At 40.3% G+C, this 23,672-nt stretch overlaps 2 protein-coding genes across 2 annotated transcripts; one reads left to right on the top strand and one right to left on the bottom strand.

Moving 5' to 3' along the window:
• Positions 1-11,915: 11,915 nt before the first annotated feature.
• LOC141718284 (uncharacterized) lies at positions 11,916-14,399 on the bottom strand. The gene is made up of 5 exons (XM_074520669.1): positions 14,177-14,399; positions 13,398-13,860; positions 12,496-13,273; positions 12,253-12,378; positions 11,916-12,161 (listed from the first exon to the last, which is right to left on the bottom strand). The coding sequence occupies exons 1-5, from the start codon at positions 14,397-14,399 to the stop codon at positions 11,916-11,918; spliced, it is 1,836 nt and encodes a 611-aa protein (XP_074376770.1).
• A 5,275-nt stretch (positions 14,400-19,674) lies between these two features.
• Positions 19,675-22,353, top strand: LOC141718283 (uncharacterized). The gene is made up of 4 exons (XM_074520668.1): positions 19,675-20,239; positions 20,325-21,313; positions 21,383-21,543; positions 21,705-22,353. The coding sequence occupies exons 1-4, from the start codon at positions 19,675-19,677 to the stop codon at positions 22,351-22,353; spliced, it is 2,364 nt and encodes a 787-aa protein (XP_074376769.1).
• Positions 22,354-23,672: the final 1,319 nt, after the last annotated feature.

Below are 23,672 nucleotides of genomic sequence, written 5' to 3'. Positions count from 1 at the left end.
TTTACGGCGTAGAGCTTATGTGAAAAAGATCCCACCCAAAGTTGAGCTCTATGATCACAACGTTATTATCCACAATATCAATAGACCAAGAATTCACGTCAATCACGCATAACACCCTTAAATTGGCCTATGTCTGAGCTACTGCATTAGAAGACGGTGAAAGAAGGCTAGAGTCCTTGCCCTACTTTGGTAATCAGTTTGAGCAATCATTTGGAGGTGATCCCCCAACAAAGGTTCACTTCTTCGGCTCCTCACTCGGAAAGGCTTCTTGTTTAGATGCACATTCAACGTAGTAACTGGACCTTTCCCATACGTCACTTCAAGGAGGAATAATACTTTCTTGATTCCACATTGCATTCATAATGACAACATGAAATCGGGGGGTAGTTGTTATGCCCAAATATGGACATGGGGTCTAAACATGCCTATTACAAGAATTATTAATAATATTGGGCTTAATAAACAAGCTCAAGAATATGGAAGAGCTCTCCTAATTTGTATATGGATCGGGACCATGTACCGTATGTTGACCACGACTTCGCATGATGACACGTGGGAATATATAAAGGAGTATAGTCATGTCCACCTCTAACTAGGAGGTGACGCCTGCCCATTTCTTACTAGTAGGTGAGTCATGTATGTCTCTCCAACAGGAAGGGGGCATGTCCACCTCTTACTAGGAGGTGAGTCCTGCCCTCCTCTTACAAGAAAGTGAGTCTTGCCCTCCTCTTACTAGGAGGTGAGTCTTATCCGCCTCTCCAGCAGTAAGGGGGTCATGTGCACCTCTCAACAAGATTGGAGTCTTGTCCACCTCTCAATCGGGAAGGGAGTCTTGTCCACCTCTCAACAAGACAGGGATCAAGTCCACCTCTCAACAAGAGGGGAAGTCCTTTCCTCACACTACTAAGAGGGGAGTCTGTTAGTGTAGGTGCCCTAGAAGCAATACATTATTCTTTTATAATCTTTATGTCAGTTGATCATTCAATAAATGTATTTATTATGACCTTAATTACTGCGATATTTTGTTAGCATAATAAATGTCCTTAGAATCATGATACAAATTGTATAGTTTAAGTACATAACTTGAACTTGAGATTATATAATATATCATATTCTTAAAGGTCCCTAGTCGAGTATTATTATATAGGACATAATAATACATAGATAGACTAGTATGTTGTTTGATAAGATAACCACATCTCATTGGTTATAAGTATGGGGATACTAAAGTCAATACATAGGTACATGTGAGAGTACATGACACTGGTCAGACCCATAGTGAGATTCTTCATGTTTAATAAAGTCATAAGAAAGACTCACAGTGATAATGGTGTAACGATCCTTTGACTTGAAATCATTATATTTCTATACGAGGATTAATATACTTTGACTACATTAAAAGTTACTTTTGATCGGGTGATGATAAAAGTGGGCATCGGGTATATCATGAGTCGTATGAGAAATATGAATGATAGATAAAGGATTTAACCCTCCTATAATTAGGAGAGATATTATTGGCCTCTTGATTGAGTGAAATTATAAAAGCATGGTCATGCTTAAATAATGATTTGTCTCGATAATCTACTCATGGATCAAGTAAACCCGGATTAAATGTTGAAGAGGATGACTAAATACATGCCTCGAGTTTAATCTATAATATGTATGGTTAAAGGGATTATATTACACGAAAAACATTAATCACGAAAGGTTTTATCTAATCACGATTTAATTGTTGTTTAATTGGGTAACAATGATGTATTACTAGATACCGCTCATTATTTATAATTTTATTAGAGAATAAAATTATTACCAATTAAATAATAGCCTATAGGGTCGCACAAATAGAGCACTTAATGGAATAGTTAATTTAAATTATGGATTTAAATTAATTGACGATTATTTGAATTTTATTATAATTAAGTAAGACTTAATTGAGATAATATAAATTTGAATTAAAAGGAATGTTTTTGCCCATAATAATTAAGTATGACTTAGTTATTAATTAAATAATAGAAATTCGTTTTTATTATTTAATCCAATACCTACTAGGGTTGGGCTTTGCTGTTATGGGCCTTTTTAATCAGCCATTATAAATACATAATGATAGGTTAAAGAGGCTTGTACGTTTTTGAGAAAACCCTAGCAGCAAAGAGAGGCAGAGGCAATTCAGATCGTCAAGAAGGAGGCTAGTACATCCATTCCGTAGTCAAGTTCGTGAGACGTTCTTGAAGGTGCTCGTGTGGATACCATAGAGGTGTTTCTCCGAGAGGTAGACATAAAACGTGATAGCTAGGATCTCCGTTGAGTTCGTAAAAGTTAAGCTCTTGAAAGGTATGATTCGTTATCTCCATAATCTGCCCATAATTATACATGGATCCTGTTTTTGGGTATTGAAATTTTTGTTTTATTTACGTTTATCCGCTGCATTTTATGTCTTCGAAACCCAACAATAGTATTAGAGCTACGTGTATAAGGGGCTGATTTGGTTACCTGTTTACTTTATTTTTACAAGTATGCATGTGTGATGAGTCTACCATGATAACAGTTATGTTATATGAGTCTGCCATGATAACATTTATGTTATATGAATGATATGATGAATCTGTTAATGATCTATATGATGATACTGGTATGTTTAAGATCTGCCATAACTCATATGTATGCGATCTCTTAAAATATGTATACTGATACATGTTTTTGGTAACTGGGATATGGATCGTGTGTATACTGATACATGCTTCTGGAATAGTATTCTGATACATGTTTTGCTAGTATGTCATCTTTATATGATCTATCATGTTCTTTAATGGTTACTTGAGCATGGTGCATAGGTATGGACTTAAGACCTTAGTTGTAATGGTTTATTCTTTTGGTTTGTAATAAATACGACTTGCATGTCGTTTTTAATTTGTAGTTGTTTTATCTCGAATGTAACTCGAGTTCTTTTGTAAGTTCATTAGTATAATTCTTAATGTAACATCCAAGAAGGACAAGGGAAAGAGGAGGCATCCTATGGAGGCCAAGGAGACAATGGAAGCAATAAAGAAGACATATGTAATAGTTATTTTTACACCATAGACTGACCTTGATCTTTTCATTAGCCTGAAAAGATCACATAGGATTGGGCCATAACTATTGCACGTTTACTTTACACACTTTTCATATGATGTATACATAGTATGTGTAGAGTAGAAAATGCATGTTTTAATTAGATTAATGATACATGTATGTATTAGATACATCACCCATGCCATGCCTTTAAACAAGATAAAATCTGTAACGACTCAAGATTTAAAATTAACAAACGATCATGAGATTCTCATGTTTATGAAACACGGAATAAAATACGAATTTTCTTTATTTCTGACATGGGGCGATTTTGTCAACAACGGGTTCATAGAACTTGTAAGGCTGTGGGTTTTAAGCGAGACCGATGTGACTCCTCCACTACCTGGAAATCAAACCATTGACGAGTATTGATTTGAAATATTTTATTCAAGGAAAAATTGGGAATCTCTTTATGATGGGATCATGATCGTTCTAAATTAAAAATCCCTAAGTAAAAATATTAAGTTTTAATCAGATGCTTTCCAATGAATGAACACTTCATTAAATCCTAGATCGATAAGGGGAAGGGCTGTCAGTGGCAGGGGACTCCTATCTATCATGGTGAAATGCGATGAATATAAATGGTTATATTCGGACGTTGTATCATTGGGTCTAACTTAACTGAGTCATCATAATAAGGTGAATATAAACAGTTATATTCAACTATTATGAACTTAGAAGCATAGAGTTTGGTTAAAAATCTATTAGATAGATAAGATCAATTAGTTGTTCACCAAATTATCCAAGAATTATATATGATATAATTGACAACTGTTGTCTACCTAAATAATCATGTTTTAAGGATACCAGTGGTTGACTTAGAACATGACGAAATATGGATCTTGGCTCACTAGAAAGATTTATGGGATATACTTTCCGAATTAATAGTTAGGGCTATTAATTTGATAAAAAAATAGTGGGAGATATATTATGAATATATCATAATCATATGAACATAAATTTTAACTCAGACAATCTAATGTTTATTTTGCACTTTTATTATTGTAGATACTGAGTAATGGCAAACAACACAAACACACTATCCGTACGTTCAGTCCTTGAGAAGGACAAGCTGACAGGAGGATACAACTTCCTAGACTGGCAGAGAAATTTGAGGATTGTCCTCAGGCACGAGCGCAAGCTTCATGTCATTGATATTCCTCCTCCAGGCCCCCTTCCTGAGGGTGCTACTGCTGATGAACGAGCAGCACGCACAAGGGATGAGAATGATGCAAATGATGTTGCATGTCTTATGTTGGCAACTATGAGTGCTGAGCTTCAAAGACAGCATGTGCATATGGATGCATATACTATCAATGAGCACTTGCAAAGCATGTTTGCAAGCCAAACTCGTCAAGAAAGGTTCAACACGAGTAAGTCACTTTTTAATTGCAAATAAGGGGCGAGTGAACCAGTTGGCCCACATGTTCTGAAGATGATTGGTTACATTGAGTACCTTGAAACTTTAGGTTTCCCGATTAGGTCCGGAAACTGGTATTGACCTTATCATGAATTCTTTGAACAACAAATTCACTCAGTTTGTTGTGAACTACAATATGAATGAATTTGACAAAACACCTACTGAATTGTTGCATATGTTGAGAACATATGAGACCAACATGAAGACAGCTGAACCTGCTCCCATACTGATGGTGGGAAATAAAGGTAAGGCCAAAGGGAAGGGCAAATGGAAGGGTAAGAAGAAGATTGGATCTGATTCTACACCCAAGCCAAAGTCAGGTCCCAAACAGGCTTTAAAGCCTAAAGGTGGTGTGGCCAAGGGTGAATGTCACTACTGTAAGAAAGATGGTCACTGGAAGAGAAACTGTCCAATTTACTTGGAGGATCTGAAGAAAAAGAAAGCAGTTCAGATTTCTGGATCAGGTATTTATGTTATAGAAGTCAATTTGTCTATTTCTACATCTTGTGTATTTGATACTGGAAGTGCTTCTCACATTTGTATAAATGTGCAGGGCCTGCAGAGAAGTAGAACTTTGGCTAAGGGAGAAGTGGACCTAAGAGTAGGCAATGGAGTAAAAGTTGTTGCTTTAGCTGTAGGGACTTATTATTTATATATGCTCTCTGGGCTTGTTTTAGAACTAGAAGACTGTTTTTACGTGCCTGCGATTCGCAGAAACATTATTTATGTTTCTTGTTTGGACAAGAAAGGTTTTTCATTTACAATAAAGAACAACAGTTGCTCTTTTGCTTTGAATGATTTAACCTAAGGTGTTGCGCATTTATTTAATGGTTTATATGTTCTTGATTTAGATAACCCTGTCTGTAATATAGAAAACAAACGACTTAAAATGAATGACTCAAATCAAACATACCTCTGGCATTGTCGTCTAGGCCACATAAATGAGAAACGCATATCCAAATTATATAAGGATGGATACTTGGATAAGTTTGATTTTGAATCATACCAAGAATGCGAATCTTATTTGCTTGGTAAGATGACTAAAGCCCCTTTCACTGGTAAGGGTCAAAGGGCCACTAAACGTCTGGAGCTAATACATAGTGATGTATGTGGCCCAATACGTGTAATGGCTAGAGGAGGCTACTACTACTTCATAACATTTACTGATGATTTCAGTAGATATGGATATGTATATCTTATGAAGAACAAATCCGATTCTTTTGAAAAATTTAAAGAATACAAGGTTGAAGTAGAGAAGCAAATTGGCGGAGATGCAAGTATGAAGATCTTACGATCCGATCGTGGGGGTGAATACTTAAGCACCGAATTTAGAGAGTATTTGAAAGAGTGTGGTATTGTATCACAACTCACTCCGCCAGGAACAACAAGGTGCGATCGATGATGAGTCATGCAGATCTTCCAATTAGTTTCTGGAGTTACGCTCTAGAAACAACGGCTTTCACACTTAACCGTGTTCCTACTAAGAAGGTTCAAAAGACTCCATATGAGATATGGAAGGAGAAACGGTCAGGCATGAAGTTTATGAAAGTTTGGGGATGTAAGGCGTTTGTGAAACGTCAAGAATCTGACAAGCTTGGACCTAAATCCGAAGAGTGCATTTTTGTAGGATACCCTAATGAAACAAAGGCGTATTATTTTTATAATCTTTCTGAGCAGAAAGTGTTTATTGCTCGAGATGCTGTCTTCATGGAAAGAGATTTTGTTTCCAAAAGAAACAGTGGGAGAACTATAGATCTCGATGAAGATCGAGAACCGCAAAATAGCATTGAACCTGAAGTGGAACAAGAGCAGAATAATGATAATGCTCAACAAACATATGTTGTTCGTAGATCTGGTAGATTTCGCCATGAGCCAGAGAGATATGGATTTCTCATGACTCAGTGTGGTGATTTGATGCTCATAGATGAAGATGAGCCTCTCACATACCAAGATGCTATGAACAGTCCAGAATCTAAGAGATGGCTTGAAGCCATGAAATCCGAGATAAATTCCATGTACGAAAACCAAGTATGGACTTTGGTTGATCCACCTGAAGGGGTAAAACCCATAGGGTGCAAATGGGTTTTTAAGAAGAAAAAGGGCATGGATGGAAATGTTCAGACCTATAAAGCTAGGCTGGTTACAAAAGGTTTCAAACAAATTCATGGTATTGACTATGATGAAACTTTCTCACCAGTGGCTATGGTCAAGTCTATAAGGATTTTACTTTTCATTGCAGCATTCCATGATTATGAAATCTGGCAAATGGATGTCAAAACAGCCTTCCTTAATAGAAGCCTTGAAGAGGATGTGTACATGACACAACCTGAGGGTTTTGTCGATCCAAGGAATGCTGGCAAGGTATGCAAATTGCGTCGATCCATTTATGGATTGAAGCAATCCTCTAGGAGATGGAATATCCATTTTGATGAAATAGTCACAGAGTATGGCTTTGTTCAAAACGAAGATGAACCGTGTATTTACAAGAAGGTCAGTGGGAGCTATGTGGCATTTATAGTACTATATGTTGATGATATACTACTAATGGGGAATGACATACCTTCTCTAAAGGCTGTTAAGACTTGGTTAGGGAGCAATTTCTCCATTAAAGACTTAGGAGAGGCATCCTACATTCTAGGAATGAGGATCTATAGAGAAAGATCTAGAAGGATGATCAGTCTAAGTCAGAGCACATACATTGATAAGGTTTTGCATCATTTTGGAATGCAAAATGCAAAAAGGGGATATGTCCCCGTGTCTCAAGGGATAACGATCTCTATGGACCAGTGTCTGAAATCATTGGATGAGAAGGACCACATGAATAAAGTTCCATATACTTCAGCAATTGGATTTATCATGTATGCAATGGTATGTACTCGCCCTAGATGTCTCGTATGCTTTGAGCATGACGAGCAGATACCAGTCTAATCCGGGTGAAGGTCACTGGACGACAGTTAAGAATATTCTTAAGTACCTGAAAAGAACTAATTCATTCTTGGTGTATGGAGGAGAAGAGAAACTCGTTGTAAAAGGTTACACCGATGCAAGTTTCCAAACAGACAGAGATGATACTGTATCACAGTCTGGTTTTATGTTTTGTCTAAACGGAGGTGCTATAAGCTGGAAGAGTTCAAAGCAAGAAACAGTAGCTGATTCTATAGTGGAGGCTGAGTACGTTGCAGCTTGTGAAGCAGCTAAGGAGGCCGTTTGGATTCGAAAGTTCATTTCTGATTTGGGAGTGGTTCCATCGATCGCAGATCCCATTGATTCTATACTGCGATAATAATTGAGCCATTGCACAGGCTAAAGCACCTAGATCACACTCCCGGGCTAAACATATACTCAGGAGATTTCACCTTATTCGAGAGATTAATGAAAGGGGTGATATACACATATGTAACACACAAATGATAACATTGCAGACCCACTGACCAAAGGCTTGTCAGCAGCAGAAGCACGATGGTCACACTAGTTCCATGGGTATTAGATATATGGGTGATTGGCTCTAGTGCAAGTGGGAGATTATTAGTGTAGGTGCCCTAGAGGCAATACATTATTCTTTTATAATCTTTATGTCAGTTGATCATTCAATAAATGTATTTATTATGACCTTAATTACTGCGATATTTTGTTAGCATAATAAATGTCCTTAGAATCATGATACAAATTGTATAGTTTAAGTACATGACTTGAACTTGAGATTATATAATATATCATATTCTTAAAGGTCCCTAGTCGAGTATTATTATATAGGACTAATAATAATACATAGATAGACTAGTATGTTGTTTGACAAGATAACCACATCTCATTGGTTATAAGTATGGGGATACTAAAGTCAATACATAGGTACATGTGAGAGTACATGGTACTGGACAGACCCACAGTGAGATTCTTCATGTTTAATAAAGTCATAAGAAAGACTCACAGTGATAATGGTGTAACGATCCTTTGACTTGAAATCATTATATTTCTATACGAGGATTAATATACTTTGACTACATTAAAAGTTACTTTTGATCGGGTGATGATAAAAGTGGACATCGGGCATATCATGAGTCGTATGAGAAATATGAATGATAGATAAAGGATTTAACCCTCCTATAATTAGGAGAGATATTATTGGCCTCTTGATTGAGTGAGATTATAAAAGCTATGGCCATGCTCAAATAATGATTTGTCTCGATAATCTACTCATGGATCAAGTAAACCCGGATTAAATGTTGAAGAGGATGACTAAATACATGCCTCGAGTTTAATCTATAATATGTATGGTTAAAGGGATTATATTACACAAAAAACATTAATCATGAAAGGTTTTATCTAATCACGATTTAATTGTTGTTTAATTGGGTAACAATGATGTATTACTAGATACCGCTCATTGTTTATAATTTTATTAGAGAATAAAATTATTGCCAATTAAACAATAGCCTATAGGGTCGCACAAATAGAGCACTTAATGGAATAGTTAATTTAAATTATGGATTTAAATTAATTGATGATTATTTGAATTTTATTATAATTAAGTAAGACTTAATTGAGATAATATAAATTCGAATTAAAAGGAATGTTTTTGCCCATAATAATTAAGTATGACTTAGTTATTAATTAAATAATAGAAATTCATTTTTATTATTTAATCCAATACCTACTAGGGTTGGGCTTTGTTGTTATGGGCCTTTTTAATCAGCCAGTATAAATACATAATGATAGCTTAAAGATGCTTGTACGTTTTTGAGAAAACCCTAGCAGCAAAGAGAGGCAGAGGCAATTCAGATCGTCAAGAAGGAGGCTAGTACATCCATTCCGTAGTCAAGTTCATGAGACGTTCTTGAAGGTGCTCGTGTGGATACCATAGAGGTGTTTCTCCGAGAGGTAGACACAAAGCGTGATAGCTAGGATCTCCGTTGAGTTCGTGAAAGTTAAGCTCTTGAAAGGTATGATTCGTTATCTCCATAATCTGCCCATAATTATACATGGATCCTGTTTTTGGGTTTCGAAATTTTTGTTTTATTTACGTTTATCCGCTGTGTTAGGTCACACTTTCACTGTAGAGGGGGTGAATACAGTGTTTATTACAATCAAATCAAACTTCAAGAACTTATGTAACAAAAAATAAACTTTATTGAAACAATAAACTCTGTTACAATCTGGAACTGTTATCTCTCAGTGATGAACAAAATATCACGAGAGCTGCTAGGGTTACAGTAAATAATATTCTCTATAATGATAACACTTATAGTGTAAACCCTATGTCTGTGTTTATATACTACACAGTTACAAGATAATCGCTAATTGATATGGAATATAATTCTGCTTCCTAAAATATATCAATCAGATATCTTCTATTCCAAGTATTCCATTCTTCACGAAATTCCTTCTTCATGCATATCTCTTCTTATGTTTATCTTGATCTTCTTAACTTTAATCAGCTACTGTCCTTATCTGATCGTCCTTCAGCACTTAAGTTCCGATATCTATCTCCTGATGCTTATCTCCTGATAACATAAGTACTGATATCCCTTAAGTTCTGACTTCCAGTATAAGTACTGATCAGTTAAGTACTGATTTGTTCTGTTCAAATAAGATCTGAAATCTAAACATAAAACATATTAGTCATGACATTATCAAATATATCTAACACGCTGCGTTTTATGTCTTCGAAACCCAACAGAGTCATCCTTATACTACTAAGAGGGGAGTCATCCTCATACTAATAAGAGGGGAGTCCTCTTCTCAGACCACTAAGATGGGAGTCTTCTCGTCATACTACTAAGAGGGGAGTCCTCTCCTCATACCACTAAGAGGGAGTCATCTCCTCATACTACTAAGATGGGGGTCCTCTCATCATACTACTAAGATGGGAGTCATCTCCTCATATCACTAAGAGAGGAGTCCTCTCCTCATATCACTAATAAGGGAGTCCTCTCCTCATATCATGCATGACTCCATATTACTACGAGGGGTGGCCTACCACCATATCATTTTGATGGGTATCATGTCCCCATATTAACAAGAGGGGAGTCCTCACCTCATATTTTTAAGAGACTTGAAGAGACAAGTGTGAGTCCACGATCACATGTCAACTGTACAAGGAATATTATTACAACACTTTATGGCTACATGACCCTGTTGTGGCACATCATGGAAATCTATCGGGACTATATTACGCTTGGAAGGACCTCATCGAGGTCAACACTACTTACATATTTCTGGGTTCACATCACATGACCAGACTCTAAGGGGTCGCATGTGAGGGCTCGACTCTAGGTGTTCTCGTGCCTCACCAACGAGATATCTTCGCCTAATGCCATGACAACCTATTACAACCTAATTGGGCTTGGGTCATGGAATAATATGGGCTTATTACGAACTATCCAATGATCAACGAACCTGGGCTTTGATGGACCGGGCCAAACCCTAACCCGTCTAAGTAACTTGTCCTCCAAGAACTACGTATAACTTGAACCCCTATAAAAGGGTACGTAGGCCTCTTGTTTACGGATGATCAACAGTTTTAAATAAGAGAGAATAAACATTATTCCTATGGCATTCTAAGAATTATCGAACAAGATCAGCTATAACCCCCATCAATTTTCATCCCGTGTTCTTCACGTTCTTCCTGAAAATAGCCTCAAATCAACATAATTTGCTCTGTGATTCCAGTATCCTTCGACTTCGTGTTGTTACGAATTTCTCCCGACATCATTCATGAAAATAATTAAATATGTATTTTATAATTAATTCCTCTTACAAAGCTAGACCTATCAATTTTGGAAAAAACACGATTCATACGATACAAAAATTTAGTCTTTTTGTTTAGTACCTTTTTAATATACGACACAAAAGTACATGGACATAATTGTACAAAATTGAAATTTAGTGTCGATTTCATGTCGTTTGATTACACGACACGACACAAAATATAAGACATAAATAATAATCATAATTAAATAATAATTTTAATAATAAAAATATGTATATATATGATATTTATTTTTAAAATTAATATTTCATTTTATACAATTGTATATAATTCTAATGTAAATATATGTTTAACATTTTCATTTTTGCCTAACATATATGTTTAACATTTTTTTTTGTCAAGAAGGAAATTTTGCATTAAAACTTCAAATCATTACAAATTGCTTGGTAGAGTTCTGGGAATATATTCCCCCCGTACCATTGACGATCAACAATAGAACTATTGTGTCTCGCTAAAAAATGAGCCACATTGTTCGCAGACCGCTTAACAAAGTTTAAAACCACATGTCGGTTTTTCAGATCACTAAGTAGAGCTTTGCATTCATCAATGATCCTACCAAGGTATGACAAGTTGACAGTAAAACACCTTATTTCCTGGATCACTGAAAGACAATCAGATTCAACTATAGCTGGTTGAGTAACCTCGTGTTTTATCCAACTTAACAGCTTCCTTGATTCCTATTGCTTTAGCCATCTCCGGAACGATTGTCCCTGATCTGCACTTGGCTGTAGCTGTTACCAGTTCACCTGCACCATCTCTAGCTATCATAGAATAACAATACTTGCTAGTGTCTTCAAAAATCGTTGTATCGACATTGATCTTAATCATTCCATCCAGTGGTCGCACCCACTGCTCTAAACCGTCCTGTTGAGTCATGAACCCAAGTGAATTACTAAATGACTTATCCTGAGCAGTTTTCCATTGATTAAGATAGGAGTTTTGCCGACTTACATACCTCTGAAAACTCTGAGCCATATTGTTTCCAAATGATCGCATTCCTATTCTTCCAGATTTCCCAACACACCATGATCATCTCTTCTATAGCCTTCTTCTCCAGACTTTGCACTGTATTAGCAAACCACTGTTTGAAACAATTATACGTGCTGCGATTTGTATTATTTAGTGATTCCCATCACAATTTGTCAAAAGGACAACTGACTAAAGAGTGAAGTGTCGTTTCTGTTTCCATATTGCAGACTGGGCACATTACTAGCACTGGGACCCGCTTAATCAGGAGTTGATCTTTTGTTGGCAGCACATTTGTAATCGCTCTCCATATGAAGTTTTTTACTTTGAGTGGAATTTGTAGATCCCACACTTGTTTCCAATTGAAATTATCTTCAACTCTATTTGTGCATGTGTAGTCCCGAATTGCAATATAAGCCGATTTTACTGAGTAGTGACCCAGCTTTTCGAATCTCCAATACCATGTGTCCGCAACTGCATTGTTCAGAGGAATGGACAAAATCAGATTTACGTCCCTCTCAACAAAAATATCCCTCGCCAAGTCGGTATCCCAACTATTACTTTCTGAGTTCATTAAGACATTCGATGTGTTATGATTCAAGGCTTTATGAACTGTATGGACATATGGATCTTTGTCAGGAAGCCAAGGGTCGTTTAATATGTTAATCGTGCTGCCTGTTCCCACTTGACGTACTGCACCTTGTTTTGATAAGACTTGAGCTTCCATTATCGACCTCCAAATGTAGCTGGGGTTGCCTCCAGTTTTTGCAGTCAGAAATGAACCCTCTGGATAATATCTTGCCTTGTAAATCTCGCTCACTAGACTATCCGTGTTTGTTAGAAGTCTCCATCCCTGCTTTCCTAGGAGTGCGATGTTAAAACTCTGTAATTTTCTGAACCCAAAACCACCAGCAGATTTTCTCTCACACATTGAGTCCCAACGTAGCAGTGAATACCTATACCCGTTGTAGACCCTTTCCACCAAAACGAATTCATAATCTTCTCCATATCTTCACATAGTTGTTGTGGAAATAAGAAAGTACTCATGGCATAATTTGGTAAAGCTTGAGCGACCATTTTCAAGAGCAATTCCTTCCCTCCCTTAGATAAGCTTTTTTTCTCCACCCTTGATACCTATCCTTCAACCTCTCTCTCAAATAGCTCAGCATCACATTTTTGTTGCTACCTAGAGTATTTGGGAGGCCCAAGTACTTTGTATTACTATCAACTTCTTTAAACTGCAGCATAATACATATGACGTTTTTCACTTCCGGGTCTGTATTACGAGAAAAAAATACATAAGATTTATCTGCATTAATTTTTTGGCATGATGCACAGTCGAAGATTTTAAACAACTCAATCACGTGATTTGTTTGATCCACTTGAGCTTTACAATAGATGTACGTATCATCTGCGAAAAACATATGAGTTAAACGAGGAGCACCTCTAGCTACTTGAATTCCCGTCAGATAATTTCTCCTTTCATACTCCTGTAATAGAATTGACAAACCCTCCATACAGATTAGAAACAAGTATGAGGATATCGGATCACCATGCCTTAATCCTCGAGTAAGAGTTATTGAGCCAAAATTCCTACCTGCATGACAGATCTGATAACGTGTTGAGCGAACGCATTCTATAACCAGCTTCATGGCATTATTCTCGAGTCCCATCTGCTTCAACATTTTTTGAAGAAAACATCATTCCACTCTGTCATAGGCTTTACTAATATCTAATTTGAGTGCCATCCATCCCAGCTTTCCTTGAGTATTATGCTTCATGAAGTGCATGACTTCATATGATACCATAATGTTATCAGTAATTAACCTTCCTGGTATGAAGGCACTTTGGTTCTCAGAGATAAGCATGTTTAGCATTGACTTCAATCTGTTTGATAGTACTTTAGAAATCACCTTGTAAGTCACATTGCACAGTAGGCCTCAGATCTCTCATTGTTGCTGGGTTCTTGACCTTCGAGATCAAAGCTATATTTGTATTACCAATTTCATTCTCCAGTCTGCCCTGAGAGAAGAAATCCTGCACCAAATTCAACATGTCTACGAAAATAATACTCCAGAATTTCTGGTAAAAACCAGGGCTGAAACCATCAGGTCCCGGAGAACGATCCGGATGCATACCGAACAATACTCACTTAACTTTGCCTAATGCCATGACAACCTATTACATCCTAATTGAGTTTGGGCCATGGAATAATATGAGCTTATTATGAACTATCCAACGATCAACGAACATGGGTTTTGATGGACCGGGCCAAACCCTATCCCGTCTAGGTAACTTGTCCTCCAAGAACTAGGTGTAGCTTGAACCCCTATAAAAGGGTACGTAGGCCTCTTGTTTACGGATGATCAATAGTTTGAAATTAAGAGAGAATAAACATTATTCCTCTGGCATTCTAAGAATTATCGAACAAGATCAGCTATAACACCCATCAATTTTCATCCCGTGTTCTTCACGTTCTTCATGAAAATAGCCTGAAATTAACATAATTTGCTCCGTGATTCCAGTAACCTTCGAATTCGTGTTGTTACGGATTTCTCCCAACAACATTCATGAAAATAATTAAATATGTATTTTATAATTAATTCCTCGTACAAAGCTAGACCTATCAATTTTGGAAAAAACACAATTTACACGACACAAAAATTTAGTCTTTCTGTTTAGTACCTTTTTAATATACGACACGAAAGTACATGAACATGATTGTACAAAATTGAAATTTAGTGTCGATTTTATGTCATTTGAGTACACGACATGACACAAAATATAAGACATAAATAATAATCATAATTAAATATTAATTTTAATAATAAAAATATGTATATATATGATAAACATATGATATTTATTCTTAAAATTAATACTTGATTTTATACAATTGTATATAATTCTAATTGTTATGCCCAAAAATTGGTATAAACAATATTAAGATTAAGATTAATAAAATGAGCAGAATTGAAGAGGAGGCGCCTGAAATCTAGGAAAAGATAAGATTGACCTTCCACAAATAGAAGGCGCGCCCTAAGATTGCACCCCATTGACTGAGTAGCTGATTAACAGTTGTGGTTATCATGTCTTAAAGGCGCGCCCTCAAGCATGATGGAGGATACGCGCCCAATTATTGAAAAGGAGGAGAGGAATTCTCTATCCTGTGGTGAGCCTTAGGGCGCGCCCTAGGTAAGGAAGACTCCTTGGACGGATTACACGGACATGATTGCCTTGACATACCCACACTTTGGCTTGGACAGAATTAGAGCAAGCCCTAACGATAAATAATTTAGGGCGCGCCCTATGATGTAGAATGACATAGGAAGAGATCAAAGGCTGAAGACACAGGGCAGCGCCAACATACAGGAATGTTTGGACGCGCCCTTAACTTCTACTTGACATGTGAATGCAACTTTGACATGCTACTTGGATGAACTCTCTGGAAGATTCAAGGAAGATGGAGAATGTTATTACTAACCTATTTGATGCAGGTACTCTTTTGAAGAACTCCTTCCTGTAGCATATCTACAGGAAAGGCGGTGTTCGTGGTCAGAGACCTCCAGGGGTATGCCTGGACTGAAGGCCTCCTCCTGTAGTCAATGGGTGTCCTCATTGGGGATGTGGGGTGAAATCTGGTGTGTGCTTTGGGAGCTCTGTCTCTGTAGTCAACGGGTGTCCTCGTTTGGAGACTTCGGAGTATCCTGCACTTTGCACCCGAAAGCTTGGGATCACTTATCCTGTAATCTGGTAGGGGCTCCTTATCGGGGAACAAGGATGCGTCCAACATTTGGGGTGAACCACGACTATACCTGCGTCCGTGGATTAGAGAAACAGCTGGTAGCGGAGGGTTATCCTTGACCAGGGAGATGCCTCATCCGCGAAGTCTCGAAGCCGCGGACGAGCCTTGAGCCTTTGTGGTTGGGCCTCATCGGCGGACATTCCTAAAGCTAGTAGAAGACGGTTTCCAGTGGGTTTCCTACTGGGCCTCGGGATAAGAAATCTAAGCCCATTAGGTTTCTTGTTCCCCAAGAACTACGTGGGCTTGATCCCCTATAAATAGAGGTACGTAGGCAAATTGTAAGGGGTCAGAAGCGAGAGCGCAAAGGAGCCACCACTAACCCTAAAAATCTCAGCCCCCAATAATTATCACCACCAAACACTGTTCATCTTTTCTGACGAATACTGTTCATCTTTTCCGACGAATACTGTTCGTCAAATCCACCGGGTACTATTCACGTTTCCGACGAAGAACCGCCGTCACAGATCTTGTTTCCGGCCACGAACCTCAAATTTTGTTGTTACCAAATTCCTCCGTCAACAAATTGGTGCTAGAAGGAGGGTTGAACAGGATCTGCATCTGGGAGGAAAGATGTCTCAATATCGTGATGGAAGTTTTTATGACAGAAGTTCTGAAGAAGATTATGATCACGGCTATGAATATGAACCCTATGTTCCTCCAATGACTGATCGCCCCACACCGGATGTTGGGGGACAGCCGCCGGTGCTCATCAGCAATGCCGACTTACTGGAATAACTGTATCGCATGGGCGATGCTTTGAACGGCTTCGATTCAAGGTTGAGCACGGTAGAGCGGCGCAAGGCCAGGAGGGGTCTTCGCCGCGGCCGTGAGACTCATGCACCTGGAAAAGCACCCGTGACTGATAGGGATGCCTCAGTCGGCCATGACCGTACCGAAGGAGGGCGTGTACCGATAACCCCTCGGCGCCTGGACTATATCAATGACACGTCCCCAATCATTGAGCTATTGGAAGAAGATGCTGATGGTCGGGAAATTCTACGGGCAGATACCCGGGAGCCACCCATCCGCACCGGTCTGGACGTAGTCTCGAAGAACGCCGACAGGCAGAGTCGATGCCAGAGAATCAGCAGCGGGGCTTCACAGCTTTGAAAGATCGCCTGGGGATCCGCTTAGGCGATGATGATTTAAGAATGTTGTTACTTGAATGGCAGAAAGAAGCTGATCACGGAGAAGTGACCCCCCATGATACAACGCGTGTGCCCCTGGATTCCCAAGAAAATCGGGAGCGGCACCGCGATCCAACGCGTGTGCCCCCAAATTCCAAGGAAGATCGGGAGCGGCACCGCGATCATGAGAGAGCTCCTCCCCGCAGATTGCTGGATCGATATGGTCGTGGGTACGGAAACGATCGTTGGAGAAAGCCTCAATGGAGGGGAAGAGGTGGAGGCCGAGGTAGATATTTAGAAGGCTACCGTTGCGATAACTACCGCGACCGCTGGAATAACCGAGCAGGCAGCTATGACTATGCGGAACATTATAATCATATGGATGTGGAAAACTATGATCGCGGTATGGCTCGGGGCCGCAGGCCAAGGTGGAGAAGAGAATCAAGGGAGAAATCAAGGACGAAATCCTGAAGTAATTGTGATACCCGAAGACGCCCAGAATACGAACCAGCAGCAAGCCCCTCCCGGGGGAAATCAAGTGGAGGCACCCCCATTACAACCCCAAGGTCCGCAGCTTCAAATGCAGACCATTCCAGGCGTGGGAACTTTCAATATGGGAGATCTAAAAAGGCTACTTAACCACCTGGAAGGCAGGGTTACGACCACAGCTGAAATCCCCTCCCCATTCTCGGTGGCGGTAAGAGAAGCGCAACTGCCGGCCGGGTATCGCAACACTGCTAGCGATCTCCGTTTCAACGGAAATTCAGATCCGGTGGAATTCCTGAGTCATTTTAATATAGAGATGGACGTGTACCAAGTTCCAGACCTGGCTCGATACCGTCTCTTGGCGGCAACCTTCAGAGAAAGTGCCCAGCAGTGGTTTAAAAAGCTCGGGCCAGGAGTGATCACCTCATGGGATCAGATGAAAACTCTGTTCTTAACCAAGTTCCAAGCCGCAGTGAGATACGCGCCCTCTGTCACCACTCTTGCCAATGTTAGGCAAAGGGAAAATGAAAGCTTGACATCATACTTCAAAAGGTTCAACGCTGAATCTACTAGCGTGAGGGGAGCATCAGACGAAGCCTTGAAAAGCTTCTTGATCGCAGGATTAAGGGTCGGCTCGGACTTTTGGAAGCACTTGCAAGGAAAAGACCCGACTACTCTAGCAGATGTCTTCGCTTTAGCAGAATCTTTTAAAGCTATAGAACAATCTCTGGCAGAAGTGCAACCGATTTCACAGTCAAGTCAGAGAAGCAAAGGAAGGAAGAGGGATAGGTCTCCAAGCCCAAGGTACCGAAGAAGTAGTCGAAGCCCAGACCGGGTGAATACAGCAAACACAAGGAGGGGATGGAGTCCTCCCTCAAACTATGACTACATGACAAGCCGGTACACACCTTTGGTCGCATCTATCGAGCATATCTACGAAGTAAACAAAAATAAAGGGCTATTTAGAAAACCTGAAGCTTTATCATCATGGCAAAGTAAAGACAAGAAAAAATATTGTGAATACCATGAATCATCTGGACATAACACGCATGAATGCCGACATTTAAAAGATGAAATCGAAGCGCTTATCAGGGAAGGATACCTCGGAGAATGGGTAGTCAAGGAAGTAAGGAAGCACAAGGATGACAGAATAAGGGAAGAAGAAAGACGAGCCCCGCGCGGGTCGAACAATGATACCCTGGAGGAAGGTAAATTTGTCAGGGCTGGAAGTATCCGAACAATCTACGGGGGAGATCCCGGGATGGAATGCAGCAACCGAGCCTTGGTAAGATACACTAGGGAAGCCCAGTTCAGGCCTCTCACGGATATTCATAGGGTGGAAACTCGGCCGCCCAAAGTATTTAAGGGTGAGTCCATGGATATCACCTTCAGGGAAGCAGATGCCCGATGGGTACATCATCCCCACAATGATGCGCTGGTTATTTCCATTCAAATAGGAACCAAAAATGTCCATAGAGCCTTCGTGGATAATGGAAGCTCGACAAACATCCTCTATTACAGCACCTTCAAGAAGATGGGACTACCTGATCAGGATATGTCGGGGGAAGACTAGTGGGTCTATGGTTTTTCAGGCGTAGGAGTTAGAGTCATGGGATCGATTCGGCTGCCATGTACTTTGGGGGAAAGCCCATTGTCGGTAACAAAAATGCTTGAATTTAAGGTCCTGAATCAGGAATCGTCATACAACGTGTTGTTGGGACGGCGTTTCCTGCGGGAGATGAGAGTCATCATTTCAATCCACCACCTAACCATCAAATTTCCAACGCCAAATAGGGTGGGAAGTATAAAGGGTTCCCAGTATGACTCTCGGGAGTGCTATAGGCAAGCTATGAAAGGCTTAAAAAAAGACTCTCATGCCGAAGATACTCTGGACGTAGATCAAGAAGAAAGCATTGAACAACCAATCGAGGAAATCCGAGTCCACTATTATGTTGAGTAAGAAGATGAGCACCCCTCCGGGCTGCCCCCAACAATGTCGTACTTGGAAGACACAATCAGAATTGAGATGTTGGAAGAAGAGGAGGCAATGGACACCATTGTCCAAACAAATTTCAATAGGGAACGGTTAGAAGGGAGATTCGATGTCTTGCAAAGCCTCGAACAGGATGATGCCCTTCCCCCTGAAGAAGCACCCTTACCCGCAAAACATACTAAAGAAGTTGATGTCCCTGCTATGCAAGGCGCGCCTTCTAAAGAAGTCGACGCTCCTCCTAAAGGGGATGCGCCTTCTCTACAAGACAATGAAATCCGTGATTCGCCTGAACTGGATCCCCGGATACCAATGCCGATGGAAAAGACGGGGCCAACAGAAGATACGATCGAAATCCCTGTCGATGAAAAAGATCCGAGTAAGGTTTTGAGAATAGGATCCCAGTTGGCACCAAGGTTGAAGGAAGGTCTTTCAATATTTCTGTTGGCGAATCTTGATGTATTTGCATGGAGCCTTTCTGATATGGTAGGAATTGATCCAGAGATAATGTGCCACCGATTGAATATCGACCCCAAGCATAAGGGGGGTTCGATAAAAATGAAGGGCCGTAAGCGGAGAGAGAGCTATAGCCCTAGTAGAGGAAGTAGATAGGCTCCTGGATGTTGGACTAATCCGGGAATCCTTCTACCCAGAATGGCTAGCAAACCCGGTGTTGGTAAAAAAGCCCAATGGCAAATGGCGAACATGCGTGGATTTCACCGATCTAAATAAGGCATGCCCGAAAGATAGTTTTCCCCTACCAAGAATTGATCAGTTGGTCGACGCCACGGCAGGACATGCCTTGCTCAGCTTCATGGACGCATACTCCGAGTATAACCAAATCCTTATATATGAGCCTGACCAAGAGCACACCTCTTTCATCACTGATAGAGGGCTCTACTGCTATATCGGAATGCCATTTGGTCTGATCAACGCCGGTGCCACTTATCAAAGATTGGTAAACAAAATGTTCAAGAAGCAGATTGGGAAAACAATGGAAGTGTATGTGGATGACATGCTCGTAAAATCGAAAAAGGCGGAAGACCACATTGTCGACTTAGCTGAAATGTTCCATATTCTGAGAAAATATAAGATGAAACTAAACCCGCAGAAGTGTGTGTTCAACGTGGAGTCGAGGAAATTCTTGGGATTCATGGTCTACCACCGGGGGATTGAGGCTAACCCGGCAAAAATCAAAGCTCTGCTAGACATGAAATCTCCCACCAGCGTTAAACAAGTACAGAGCCTGACAGGAAGGATTGCGGCCCTGAATCGATTTGTCTCAAAGTCATCGGATAGGTGCAAAGAATTCTTCAAAGCAATCAAAGGAAGGGGGAAGGATTTTCCGTGGACTCCCGAATGTGAAGATGCTTTTCTGAAAATCAAAAAGCAGTTGGGAAATCCTCCGATGTTGGCCAAGCCAGAAGACGGAGAGATATTGATTCTTTATTTGGCGGTGTCTGAATATTCCGTCAGCGCGGTATTGGTAAAGGAAGAAGCAAGCCACCAGTGGCCCGTATACTATGTGAGCAAAAGGTTGTGGGATGCGGAAACCAGATATACCAACATGGAGAAACTAGTGTACGCACTTATTCTTGCAGCACGAAAGCTAAGACCAAACTTTCAGGCTCACCGAATAGAAGTTTGCACCGCTTATCCGCTTCGGCATATTCTACATAAACCTGAATCGTCAGGGAGAATGTTAAAATAGGCAGTGGAGCTAGGACAATTCGATTTGGAATATTTTCCTCGCACGACAATCAAGGGACAAGCGCTGGCTAATTTCATACTTGAGTTCGATGCAGAAGTCGATGATAAGGCCATAGTGTTGGCAGAACCGACCTCGCAAGGAAGTCACCAGGATGAAAAGAGGTAGGAACTCCCACACCCTTGGTGGATATTACATGTGGACGGGGCCGTGAACAACAATGGATCAGGTGCCGGAATTGTCTTGAAAACTCCGGAGGGACACCGTTTGATGAGTGCTATCCATTTTAAGTTCTATACTACTAACAATGATGCTGAGTATGAAGCCTTGATAAACGGTCTGAAATTAGCTCTGGAGGTAGGGGCCGTGAATCTAATAGTTCAGAGCGATTCCGAATTAGTTTTGAACCGGGTCAACAGAGGTTTCCAAGCCCGGGGACCACGAACAAAGCTATATATGAGATGTGCGCAACGCCTACTGAAAAAAAATTCAAATGCCAGGCTAGAAGCGTTCCGCGAGAAGAAAATAGTAATGCGGATGCTTTGGCCAAGATGGGGTCACAGATGGATAGCGTTCAACTTGGACAAATCCCTTTGAGAATCCAAGAAATCCCAAGTATCCCAGAGATGGAGGTGCTTCAAATGCAAGAAATCCCACAAGAAAGTTTGATGACCCCCATTCATAACTATATTCAAACAGGGGTTGTGCCAGAAGACAAACTACAGGCTCGACGCCTTCTTTACCAGGCCGCAAAGTATGTCGAATATGACGGGGTACTATACAAGAGAGGATTTAACCAGCCATTGTTACGTTGTGGGGATATGGAAGAAGGAAATTATATTCTCAGAGAGGTGCACGAAGAGATTTGTGGCAATCACTCGGGGGGGTGGTTCCTTGGCATTAAAAGTGCTCAGACAAGGATACTACTGACCGACTATGAGAGAAGATGCTTTCAATTTTGTCCGGGCTTGTGATCGTTTCCAGCGATTCGCTAACTATTCCAACGCCCCGGCATCTACCATTACCTCGTTGGTGAGTCCCTGGCCTTTTGCCATGTGGGGAATTGATCTCATTGGAGAGTTGCCCAAAGCAAAGGGGGGTGTGAAATACGCCGTGGTGGCTGTGGACTACTTCACCAAATGGGCAGAGGCTATGCCACTAGCCACGATCATGGCAAAGAAGATAAGGGATTTTGTGTTCAATTCCATAGTATGCAGGTTTGGTATCCCCTACAAACTCATCTCAGACAATGGAAAACAGTTTGATAGTAAAGAGTTAAGGAAGCTTTGTGAGGACTTAAAGATTAAAAAGGACTTCGCCGCGGTTTATCATCCGCAGAGTAATGGTCAGACAGAAGCCATAAACAAAATCATAAAACACACCTTGAAGGCAAAGTTAGAAGAGAAAAAAGGAGATTGGCCAGAACAGATGCCCATGGTCCTTTGGTCTTACAATACGACCCCTAGATCGACCACAGGAGAAACCCCCTTTCTGTTGACTTATGGGTATGAGGCCATGGTTCCCGTGGAGGTAGGAGCGGGATCCCTACGGAGAGACGTGTTTGTCGAGGAAGATGCAGAAGTTAACCAGAGGCTCCACTTGGATCTGTTAGACGAAGCCCGAACGAACGCTCAATTGAAGCTTGCTGCATATCAGTAGAGGGTCGCAAGGTACTTCAATAAAAGGGTAAAATCCGTACCGTTCAAGGTTGGAGATCTTGTGTTGCGAAAGGTTATGCCTAACACTAAGATAGCTCAGCACGGGGTGCTTGGAGCTAATTGGGAAGGACCGTACAAAGTTAAAGCTATACTCTGGAAGGAAACCTATCGCTTAGTAGATCTAGATGGTAAACTTATTTCTCGAGCATGGAACGCAGAACATTTACGAAAGTATTATCAGTAGGGTGTGGTAGTGTCCCCCTTATTTTCTTATTTTTATTCTTATGTAATAGGCTAGTAGCAAAGTAAATTCCTCCTAGCCTAGGGGGGTAGTACATGTGACTGCGAACCTTGGAACTAGCAGAAGGAAGAAAAATTTTCAAATAATTTCCCCATAGAGCATAGTAGTCATGGGACTGGTGTAATTTATACACTAGAGCGCATTATCAATAAAAGGGAAAAGTTACTTCAAATTGCTTTATTTGTTTGACATGAAATTTCTCATTTGAAAAATACCAGAGGCGCGCCCTATGTTGAGGCACACCCTATCTAATAACTTCTGCTTCATAATCATGATAAATATAGTATTCAAGGGTGAAAGGAATAAATATACATGGACAACAAAATTAGCTAAA

The sequence above is a fragment of the Apium graveolens genome, chromosome 4 (assembly GCF_009905375.1).
Source record: "Apium graveolens cultivar Ventura chromosome 4, ASM990537v1, whole genome shotgun sequence".
Lineage (NCBI taxonomy): Eukaryota > Viridiplantae > Streptophyta > Magnoliopsida > Apiales > Apiaceae > Apium > Apium graveolens.
Note: the sequence above shows the minus strand (reverse complement) of the source record. Positions and strands in the feature narration are given on the sequence as shown.